Here is a 12216-nt window from a genome sequence, read left to right on the forward strand (position 1 = left end):
CACACACACACCAGGCCCAGAAGAGACCCCTCACACACACACACACCAGGCCCAGAAGAGACCCCTCACACACACACACACCAGGCCCAGAAGAGACCCCTCACACACACACACACCAGGCCCAGAAGAGACCCCTCTCACACACACATACAAGGCCCAGAAGAGACCCCTCACACATACACACACCACAAGCTGGGTGTGGGCAAACCAGCTCTCCACCTGCATGAGGCCGGCATGACCTCCGTCAGCTAGAGGTACCACCACAGCTCACTCCCAGGCCTTCCTGGGACTGTCAGAGAATGTGAGAAACACCCAGGTAGTTAGGAACTTGGGAGCAGAGGCCAAGGTGGACACAGCTGCTGGGGACCCCCTCCGGCTGCCTCCCCCAGCCTACCAGCCATTCCATAGGGAGATAAAAGGCTGGAACAAGGGCAAACCATTCTTTATTTCCTTCCTCAGGATTGAGACTAGACAGGGATCCACTCAATCTCTTCCCAAATTCTTGTTATCTCCCACATAGGACATACAGAGGCCCCCCCTCTGGTAAAGATGAAGAAGGACAGATAAATACTGGTCAAATGTAAACATCTCACAGTTCAAACTGTAGTTCAAAGGGATGAATCAGAGTCTCAGGATCAAACATCTCTGTGGGACTTGGAGCTTTTGCAACAAACATGAGAAAACCCTAGAACCTCTCTAATTCATAGTATCTGCAAGAACTGAGAATATATGCGTGTCAGAACACCAAGGGAGGCCAACTTGAAAAGGAAAGACAAAAGATTGCTTGAGATGAGAAAAGTGCAACTCTGTAAGCTGGAGGCCTCAGGTGGGAAAGTACAGGAGCAAACTGGAGAATCAGAAGACAGTCCCACAGTGTTCTCGCAGAGTTCGAGTGGCTTATTAGGACAATGAATAGGAAGATGAAGATGGACAGAGACACAGCAACCGATGAGACTGTGTAGGGAGGACCTAAAGATAGAAGGTAAAGGGGCAGACCGCCAGAGAAACAATTAAAAAAAAAAAAAAGTGCATGTTCTTAGCTCAAAGTCTGAGCCTTGAGTTTGAAAATCATGGTGGTGGGAGTTAATTAAGAAACAGCATACCTACATCTAGCTTGGCAAATTTCAGGAATTAACTAAAACAAAAAACAAAACAAAAAAAAGACCCCACCAAATCAAACAAAAAAAAAAACAAAAAAACAAAAACCACAAAAACCAAAACCAAAACCAAACCAAAGCCCTACAAGGATCCAGAGAGAAAGAAAAGATTTGGTACGAAGAAGTAACAGCAGGTTAGGTAACAGATTTCTCTGCAACATGAATGCCTAAGAAAACCAAGCAGAGCCCACGGTTTGGGCTCACAGCTATTCTTCCTCAAGACTTCTAGATCCACCTGCTGTTGTCGAAATACAGTAGACAGCCAGCCCAGAAGTGATGGCACAGGCCCCACCCCCTCCTCGCTCACAGCCTTCTCTCTGGGAAGAACTCCCTCTAACCCAGAAAAGAACCAAATTTTAAAACCGGGGAAAGTCTGTGATTTATGAACCAGTAAAATCTTAGGGGTGTTATCAGCTCCATGTGGCCCATCCCCATTGATACACAGCCCTGGTGACCCCTGACTTCTTGCCTCCCATGCTCTACACCCGCTTCGCTCCAAACCTAGGGGCCTTCTTTTTGTTCTTTACAACACAAAAAAGCATCTGTCTTTTGTGTTTACAGTTCGACCTGCCTGGAATTCCTTTTTCTCAGAATTCTGCATGGATCTCCCTCCCTGAAGGGCCATCCCTGATGTCCTCCTAAGTTAGAAGCTCCCTGCCATTACTCATGCTCCCCCCGCAGGCCTATATAAAATTCCCCTCAGTTTCTAGCACCATCAGAAACATCATACATTCAGTGTTTTGTTTGTTAATGAGCTGTCCCTTCCAGTAAACCGTAACTTCTATGGGGGAAAAAATGGGAAAGGTGGGATATAAAACCAGTGGGCACGGAAACCAGTCAAATTTGGAACGAAGTCCAAATAACTGTTGCCTATTAAGTCTTGCATAGGTCAAAAAGAATTTCTGAAAAAGAGGAAAACCAAAACAGTCTTTTGTAACAAGAATCTGGATTTAAAGATGAAGCAGCAGATCTCCACTCCAGGCCCAAGTGGGACATCAGGGCCAGACTTCCTCTCCTGCCTGAAACAACGAAGCAACAGTACACCGTGGATGACACAACGGGCTTCAAGACCCTGGGCACCAGAAGGCAGATGACAGGGACCCAAGAGACGGGAGACAGAAGAGGATGGCTCTCAGGTACAGCATAGGGACGAAAGCAGAGGAGGGGCCTGGCACAACCTGGAGTCAAAGAGACAAGGGCAAGTGTTCGGGGAGACCACGGCACAGCATCACCAGAGAAGAGAGATGCATAGGAGGGAACGCCAGTCATCTGCAGATGGGCTGGAGTATCCCGCAGGGCACTAACTGGTGCACACACTTGAGGAGGCCACCTGAGATCAAGATAGAATAATGCAAAAAGAGCAGAGGGAACAGTACTTGACGCTCACGCAGGGCTGGAAACAGCGCTCAATCCCACCAGCCAGACTGGAAATCCTCATCACTCACAAGATAGAAGGTAGAGCACTGGAGGGTCCTGAACTAACTGCTGCTCCGGTCCCACCTGATAAACCTTAAAAACAAGACCAACCCAAAGGATCAAATTATTTCTAAGTAACTCAACTAACTGTATCCCAGAACAAGGCTCTAAAAAAAGTCTAAGAATACAAAAATATACAGCACTCAGCAAGGTGGAATTCACAACGTCTGGCACCCAATCAGATGTCACCAGGCACACACGGAGAAGCTAAGCAGGTGCTTACAACCCAAGCAAAACCCACAAGAAGAAAAGCCCATCTACTGAAACTGACCCGGAACTGATACACAGCTAAAATCAGCAGGCCAAGGACATTAAGACAGTTGTTATAATTGTACTTCATATGTCCCACAGCAAAGCCGAGATGGAGGATATTTTAGAAGATCCAGTTGAACATCTGGAGACAGAAACCACAATGCCTAAGATGAAACACACACCAGATGGGATTACCAGGGACCAGATGCCGCAGAGGAAAGATTAGTCACTTGAAGGTAGAACAACAGAAACCATCCAAAACAAAATAGAGAGAAAGAGTGAAAACAATGGTAATATCATCAGTAAGCTGTGGGACAGCTCCACGTGCCCCAATATGTGTATAATTGTGGAGTCCCTAAAGAGGGCTGGGTGGAAGGCCCAGAAAGAATATTTGAAGACATAAGGGATGAAGTGTTTCCAGATTTAATGAAAACCCAAAGATCCAAGAAGCTGAACGCCAAGTGAACTCCAAGTGTAAGAAACAAAGAACAATCCATTACAGCACATCATAATCAGCTTGTTCAAAATCAGTAATAAAACAGTACAGGCCAGATGACAGGAGAGCAACATCCTTAAAGCTCCAAGGAAAAACCTGTCAACCCTGAGTTCTATACCCAGCAAAACTACCTTTCAAACACTAAGGCAACTTTTCAGATACAAACTTTCCAGATTCACCAGCGGGCCCAAGCTACAATGTTAAAGGATGACCTTCAGAGAGAAGGAACATATTACCAGGTGGAAATGCAGATCCATAGAGGAATGAGGAGCAGTGGAAATGCTTCTTCATGTGAAAAAAACCCCCAGAAAGGCTGGAGCAGCCGCAGCAGATTAGGAACAGGGATGAGAAGGAAAAGGAGAAAGAAGCATCAATGCCTTTTGTGGCAACAGCGTACCTACTTAAAGGCTTAGATTTCAAAAATTCTGGCTTGAACAGAGAATCATTCCTCATGCAACGTGTCTGTTAAACTCTAGGTCAACTGTTGAGAGACTGATTTCTGACCAGAGGATTCATAAAGCTTTCCTGAAATTATGTACCATTACAAGGGCTAACATTACTGAGCTGATTTCCCGAATTACACAGCTTACTCAGGAAATAACAAGGTAATGCTCTCCTGCAGCAAAGGTAACAAGCAGAAGCACAGTTAAGCCACTGTCTCTACCTGGAATCCAGAGTCAGGATGCTGCAGGAAGTGCACTTCTGTGAAAGCACTTCCATAAAAGCACACAGCAAGAGACCTGTACAGGTGAGACATGGAGCTTTGTAAGCTCACAGCCTGAGCTCCTCCTGACTGAGCACCACAAAGAGACAGGGAGAACCAGGGCACTTCTGTCCTTCATGTTAAGGCTGCTCAAACACAGTGGATTTGCACTTGAAACTTACACAAGATGGGGAGATTTCTTCATGGCTATTTGGACTCTAGTCCTGAGATTGGAAAACCATCAAATTAAAAACTGAAAATGAGGAACAACAAAGATGAAGCACCAGACCATCCTGACAAAAACAAAGAGGTGTGGTGGCCAGAAGGAGGCTGCCTTCTTGAAACAGTCTCAGGTGTTTTTCCAAAGGGGATCCTGGTCCTGGCTTGGAGAAGGGGTGAGGCCCAAGCTCCTGGACCAGCAGGGGTGGGTGGGCACAGCACTCACGCCGCGTGTTTCTGGTGCAGGGGCGTCTTATCCCGGTGCAGGGGTGTGGTGACCACCACCTTCTGGCTGCACACCGGGGTGGACGTCAGTGAGGGGCTCTCCAGCTCCAGTGTGTCCTGTTTGTTCCAGAAGTTCAGAAACTGCAGAGAAGAGGATGGAAACAAGACAAAGTGACAATCTGCAGGGGTGGGGGTGAGACCCTGGACGCCCCCCCCACTCCCCGACATGGCTGTTCTCTGACAGAGGTCTCCCTCCTGACCTGGGAGCACTCCCCCACCAGGCACCAGAAAATGAAGACCAGGGTAGATCGACAGGACCCACAGTCTAGGTTCACATAGACCCCTGGGATTGTCACTGCCCCCAGCCCTGGCTTTTGTGAAGCCGGGGAGGGCCATCCCCCACGCCCACAGCACTGCCAACTGTGCAGTCAGGGCACAGAAAGCTGGCAGTCTTGAGAGCAGCTCCTTTTCAGAAGTAAGACTAGCTCTCACCCAACCTGTGGACAGGGGACAGTGACAATGGTGCTGGTGACGTGAACAGGTACAGCACCCCTACACACCACAACTAAGCATTCACACCAAGAATTCCATGTGGTTTTCACAGATCTTCTATGACGTAGGTGCCATCACAACACCCCATTTTACAGATAGGAAAGCTGAGGGTAAAGAGGTAAAGTTCTTGCGCTGAGTGCTAGAGACAGGACGCAAATCCAGATCTGAGCCAAGTCTGTGGCACTACTCTCCCCATCTTTGCCCTGAAGGTGCCCCGGTAGCCCAGGGCCATAAGCAGCCCTTGGGTCCACAGCCCTGAGCGGGGTCCCCATCACCCTGGGCTGTTTGTTGGGCAGCTCAGGGCTCGCTGTCCTTCTCTTGTCAGCTGCCCTTACTTGGGGCCTGCTATAGCTGAACGGTGTGGTGTCCTCCCAAATTCCCATGTTGAAGCCCTGACCCACAGGACCTCAGAACATGAATGTATTTGGAGACAGAGCCTTCAAAGAGATGATTAAGGTAAAATGAGGTCATAAGGATGGGCTGGTGTCCTTAGAACATTCTACAAGGAGCAGATTAAGAGATTATAAGAGAAAGGAGATTAGCACACAAACACACACACAAAAGGAGACCATGTGAAGATACACAGAGGAGACAGCCAGCCATCTACAACCAGGAGAGGCTCCGAAAAAACTGAACCTGCCCACACTTAATCTCAGCCTCCAGAACTATGAGATTAATTTCTGAAGTTTAAGCCCCCTGGTCTGTGGTACTTTGTTTTGGCACCTGTAGCAACTAACACAAGACCTCTCGCAGAAAAATACCACTAATCACCCCTGACACGGGCCTGGCCTCGATCCTTGAACAGATGATGGAAGTAGCCTCCTAAAATGTGCCTCCTCTGGGCCTCACTCCCCCCACATCCTCAGGGAGGGGGGTAGACATAGTGAGACCCAAAGCCTCCATCCACTCTCTTCTGGTCTGGGGCCGTGGGAACTCCAGGGTCTGCCTCTCGCCTGCCCTTCCAGTCCATCCTCCCATAGCCCCACCACCCCCTCAGCCCCCAGGGCAGTGCATACCCCTTGTTTACACCTACGGCCCTCCAAAGCCCCTGCCCCTTCCCCCAACTTCCCCATCACCCTGGCTCTGGACTTCACACCATGCACTCTGCCCCTCATCTCCATGCCTGTGTTCAAGCTGACAAAACCCAGCTCAAACATCTCTCTCGGAAGCTCTGAATGCCTCCCTGACAAGTAGGGAAGACAGGGTCCCTCCTCAGCTCTCCCTAATAGTACTTTCATTACAAACAGAGCAGTACCCAGGACACAAGCTCCCAACGACCACAGCACTTTCCACACCACATTCTGTTCAAGTAATTACAAGCCTGCCCCCAGCACTCACTACCCTCATCAAGGGCAGGGCTATGTCACCTTCACCATTACACCCCAGGGCTGGCAAATCTGCTATGAGCAGGTGCGCAATAAACTCTTTTAGCAAATACTGAGTCCCTTCTCTTCTTTGCCCAGTTACCACCTATTATTCCCCAGCTAAGCAATCCCTCCCTCCTCATGGAAGCCTTCCAGGATGACACCTACCCCCCCAGAGGAGATGCCCTCACAGCTCTATAAGCCTCACATACCAGGTGTCACATTCATTTGCAGCTTTCTCTATTAACTGGTCTTCCCACCAGAGCGTAAGCTTCCCGAGGGTGGAGCCAGGCCTGGTTTTGCTCCCCTCTACGCCCCCAGCACCTAGCACAGGGCCTCACACACAGCAGAGGCTCAGGGAAGCCTTGCTGAATGACGTGTGCCCACGTGCCAGGCCCTGTCCCGGGCACTGGGAGTCTGTACACCGAACGCAGCAAGCATCGGGGTGGGGTCCACACACCTGCGAGGGCGAGAAGGGTAGGGTCTTGACGGGTGTGCTCTTGGGGGTGAGGCTGTTACAGGAGTCCAGGAAGGACAGGCTGGCGCTGTTCTCCGTGACAGGGGACAGGGCGACACGCCTCTTCTTCTGCCGCTTGAGCACCGAAGGCGGCGTGCCGATGCCCAAGCCCCCCACCTCAGTGCTGGGGGAAATGGGGATCAGCTCGCCCCGACTGCTCCGGCTCAGGTCTGAGATGGTGTGGCCGTCCAGGCGGTACTCGGTCACACTGGGCACCAGGGCAGCAGGCTGGCGGGGCGGCGGCACCTGCTGCCGCCGTGATGGTGATGGCTGCACCGGGCTGTTGCTGATGCTGCCCTCTGCGGACGGCTCCTCGGGCAGGTCAAATTTACTCAGGTCACACCAAGCATCAGGGTCCTGCCCAGAGATGGGGGGTTAGGAATAACTGCAATCACTCTGCTTTCGCAGCCGACACAAGAAGACTCATTCATTAAAGGACAACACACACACATCAGGGAGGAACCCACAGCCCAGGAGTCATCACCATGAACGTTTTCTTGCGTTTGCTTGAGGATTCTTCTACCATCTGTATATCTCTATCTGCAAACATACCTGAAGGCACACTGCGCATATGGCTGCTTGCTGTTATTTTTAAAAAGTGATACATAAGATAGAAAGCACAAAGAAAGAAAAATCAGACACCCATCAAGGAGTCTAGGAAATAAAACCCTTATAAAAAAAAAAAAAAAATCACTGAAGCCCCAGACCCACCTCCCATTGGTCACGTCATCTGCCTGAACTCAGTTTTTACCATCTTCATGCATTCCCTTCATTTTACCACTTACATCCCTCAATGATAGCTAGGATTCTGCGTTTTTAGCCTTAGAAAAAAATCATTTCTATATCCTTTTTTTCCACTTAAAATTATAGTAATAATAATAGTGCCTAATTCTATTACCTATGAGTTAGATGTTTACTATTAACAAATATCAATTATTATGTGAAAAAATTTTCAACTTTTATAACAGTTTTATGACTGCAAAATATTCGATCATATGAATGTATCGGTTACTTAACTATCCCCCTCTTCTGTTGGACATTGTTTTTTCCCCTAGTTTTTAAAAATTAAAAATAACATCTTCATGAACATCTTGGATACAAATCTTCTCCTGCATTTTTGGTGACTTCCTTGAAAGAGACTTAGGCCCCAGGCTGTGTGGCCAGGTTTAAGGGTCCTGATCCACACAGCCACACTCCTGGAGAATGGGCTTCGCTGTGCTCCACGCACCTGTCAGTCATGGATGCCTCCTGGGCCAACTTCACCTAAACTCTCTCCAGTCCCACAAGAACCTGCCAGACAAACATTACTCTCCTCCTTTCCAGGCCAGAGACAGTGCAATCTGCCTGAGGTCCCTTAAGTTTCTGGGAGCAATTCTGAGAGTCATACCCAGGTCTTCCTTCCTTTGCTCAATAAATTACAACCCAGCCACAGGGCTGCTGGGAGACAGAAGCTTCCGCTTTGGTCCCTGGAGGTCTGGCCCTGAGTAGAATCAGATCCTCATGATGACTGTTGGTCCTTGGGACTCGAGGGAGCGTGGGCAGTTCATCCCTAAGGGTGGAGGCCAGCTCAGGGCAGCACTGACTTCAGGCCCATGCTCCCAGCAGCAAACCTCAACCTCGAGGAGGCCCCAGACTGATGGTGTCTAATGGACCAGAAGCAGATCCTACAAGCACTGCCTGGAGGGGCAGACAGCAGTGTTTCCACAAACGCTGTAACAGAGCATGTATGTTAGGTAGCAAGTAAGGAGCCTGGCCCATGGTGAGCACTTAAACGTCAGCTACTGTCGTTACTAATTAAGCATTCGGCCGGGCATACAGTGGGCGCTCAATAACACTTAGCTCCCCTCCCCCCACTCTCTGGACCTATCAAGTGAAGAAGAGGCAAAAGAGTCTGAGGATGAAAGCAGGTAACACCATGAAAGGCCAACAGTGCCAGGCACAGAGTGCGTCCTACGCTCATCTAACTCTCCCCATAGGGCCCAAATCGGGGTCTGCTCCTGGCAGCCTCAGAGCTATTTATTGAACGTATTGACAAACCAATCAGACCTGCTTCTCGTGCCACTCTGAAATTTCTTGGAGTGGAGGGGACACCACAGCTAGACCCTACAGCCGGGACCAGTCCCAGTCTCTGGAGGCAAGAGGTGGTCAAGACAGCCCAGACCACCAGACTTACTCACTGTGTGACCGTGGGGACACTACTTAACCCCTCTGAGCCTCAGTCTCATCTACAAAACACAGAGAAAGGACATACCTCACAGGATACTGTGTGGATTATACACTGAACCCAGAGCCTGGCATTTAGATGTTCAATAAACAGCATCATTATTCTTAGCAAGAATGGGGAAACCCGGGTGGGAAGGTGAATGTGGGGTGCCTCCCACTGAACTCCGCTGTCCCTAGTTGCCAGCCCTGTCCCCCATCACCTCCTGAAACCTGCTCCACATGGCAGGCCTGGCTGACACAGCAAGGAGCTGGGATGTCCCATCAGGAGGTTCAGCCCCCACCAAGGAGCTCTCCCCAATGAGGTACAATCCACAGCCAGGGTGGCCTCAGGGGCAGCATTACTGGAGTTACCTGGTAACTCCTTTCATGGAGTTACCAGAACCCACTCAGCACTCCAACACCAGCCCTACATCCGGTGCTGTGAGTGTTATGGGCCTCAGACGCCCTCCCCTCATCATCCCTAAGGTCTCAGGGCAGTGCCACCTCCTCTGGGGAGCCCTCCCACCCGACCTGCACTGTAGCACATGAGCACAGGGACTGCATGGCAACCATCTGTGTCCCCAGGCCCTGGCTCCCAGCTGGGCACTCCGCATCAGCTCAGGAGATGTTGCAGGATGACGGAGTGAACAAAAGGATGCCCGCCCAAGAGAGAAGCATTCGGCGGGTGCTCTGGGCCCACTGTGAAGAGCTGTGACCAACATTACCGACTCGATCAAGTCCAGGGCTTCCGAGAGGCTGGACCCCACGGCAGGGATGAGGAGGTTTGCAGCCTCCACCACCCACTTGTAGGGCAGGCTGGTTTCCGGCGAGGAGCCCTCCTGGTCTTCACGCTTCGGGAAGTCCTCCAAGGGCTCCGGTGTTCGAACTCCATCCAGGTCTGCAGGGACAGCTCCCTGCTCCTTAGAGGTGGTGGCTGCCGTGGCCTCCTCCTCACTGCTTTCCTCTTCCTTCATGGCAGGAAGTGCGGGGGGCCAGCTGGTGACGAGACTACCCTGTTGGACACGAGGGCACAGGGTTCTGATTATGAGATGTACACTGTAGTATTCTAGCGAAAAACAGCACAACCTGGGGCGCCTTCTCAAGGGCAAGGAGTGCGATCCCGTGTCAATGGTGGGGGGCACAATGGCGTCAGGAAGAAGCCATGGGCTCTGGAATCAGCCAGAGCTTGGCCATTTTTGTTAGCCGGCCTTGAGCAAGCTGTGTGACCTGTGTGTAAGTCAGCTCTCTTGCTTGTAAAATGAGGACCCTGAGGCTCACCAGGGAGGGGTGCTACAGAGATCAGCAAGAATGCGAACAGCGCCCAACTCACACCTTGGCTGTTAACTGCTATCGTTGTCAAGTGAACGGGATGGAAATGGTTTGTGGTCCAAGCAAAGGAAGAAAAGGAGATAAAAAGAACAGATTTGATTGAAAACTTGTAACCACGACAATCGGAGAAAGGGGAAGAATGCCATAAACGCTATTTAAAGGCTCGAATGTGGGAATCCCGCTTTGGAAACAGCCGTGTTGAAGAATGGCTTGGTGATTTCATTTAGAATTCAGAATACACTTAACCATACGACCCAACAATCCTAAACCTAGATGTTTATCCAAGAGAAATGAAAACTTATGTTTACACAAAATCCTGTACACAGATGCTTATAGCAGCTTTATTTGGAAACATAGCTAGGAATCAACGTCCCTCAGCTGATAAAGAATGGTACTCCCATACAACAGACTATCACTCAGCAGTAAAAAAGAACAAATCACTGACAGATGCAGTCACGTGGATGAATCTTAATGCATTAATAACTAAGCAAAAGAAAAATCACAGAAGAGTACAGACTGTATGATTCCATTTCCATGACATCCTTACTAAGATAAAACTATAGAGAGACAAAACAGAGAAAACAGAAGCGGTTGCTAGGGGCTGGGGGCTTGGGAATTTTAGGGGGTGTTGGAAATGTCCTCCACCTTTACTGCGGTGTTGGTTACATTTGACAAAACGCACAGAACTATCTACTAAAAGGGTGAATTTTACTGTCTATAAACAACACCTTTATAAAGTGAAGGGATGAGGAAGCTCCATGTTTCCCAAGCTGGAAAAAAGGAGTTATTGTATGATAAAGGGGTAATATCCTTAATACATAAATAAAAGTTTATGAATGACAAAAAAAAGGGGGGGGGGCAAAGGCAAATCAATAAACTAAAGAAAAACCATCAACCTCACCAGTAGGAAATCAAACCGAAATGATAGTCCACTGTTGGCTCATAAAATTCGCAAAGATTTTTTTTTTTTTTTTTTTTAAGAGAGGGAGAGAGAGAATCCTAAGCAGGCTCCACCTCCACTGTGGAGCCCCAAACCAATTCAGGGCTCGATCTCACGACTCTGAGCTCATGACCTGAGCAGCAATCAAGAGTCGGAAGCTTCACGACTGAGCCACCCAGGTGCCTCAGCAAAGGCATTTTTTTATACAGTCACAGCCAGTGGTGACAAGAGTGTGGGACAACAGGCAATGCCATCTGTTGCCGACAGGACAAAATGGTACCATCACTCGAGTGGCAATTTGGTGATGCTTGTGAAAATTTCACACGTCCGTACCATTTGACCTAGTCATGCCACATCTGTAAAAACTAACCCACATAAATAAGTACATGCACAAAGAATTTGAACGATGATGTTCACTGCAGCATCTTAACAGAAATGGTAACAGATGTTCATCAGCAGGTTATGACAAGATGTAACAGATTCAAGGATAGTATAAAGATCTGTATGCGCAAAATGACATGGAAAGATTTAAGAAACTGTAAGGCAGTAAGTTATAACATAATCTTCATTTTAAACTTATTGCCCTTAGTAAGAAATGTTGGCAAACACATTAAACAATATATTGTTTCTCTCTGGCCGTCGAGATTAGCAGGCTCGGCCTTCTGCAATATTCAGTTCTGTAAAGTTTGTAACTCTTTACAATGATCATGCATTACTTTTGAAGTAGAGAGACAAGAATTATAATTGCAAGCACTGACCAGTGAGTGGGGAGAACAGGAGGTGG

At 48.9% G+C, this 12216-nt stretch overlaps 1 protein-coding gene across 3 annotated transcripts in view; it reads right to left on the reverse strand.

The window, feature by feature from the left end:
* Positions 1–12216, reverse strand: part of MYBL2 (MYB proto-oncogene like 2) — a 34551-nt gene that overhangs the window by 6646 nt on the left and 15689 nt on the right. For all 3 annotated transcript variants that reach the window (XM_081832741.1, XM_081832740.1, XM_081832739.1), the window contains exons 7-9: positions 9889–10176; positions 6905–7318; positions 4530–4669 (exon numbers count right to left, since the gene is read on the reverse strand). In XM_081832741.1, the coding sequence (XP_081688867.1) occupies positions 4530–4669; positions 6905–7318; positions 9889–10176 (842 nt within the window). The remainder of the gene's footprint in view (positions 1–4529; positions 4670–6904; positions 7319–9888; positions 10177–12216) is intronic.

This window comes from Leptonychotes weddellii, chromosome 10 (assembly GCF_054177405.1).
Source record: "Leptonychotes weddellii isolate Sample4059 chromosome 10, ASM5417740v2, whole genome shotgun sequence".
Classification (NCBI taxonomy): Eukaryota; Metazoa; Chordata; class Mammalia; order Carnivora; family Phocidae; genus Leptonychotes; species Leptonychotes weddellii.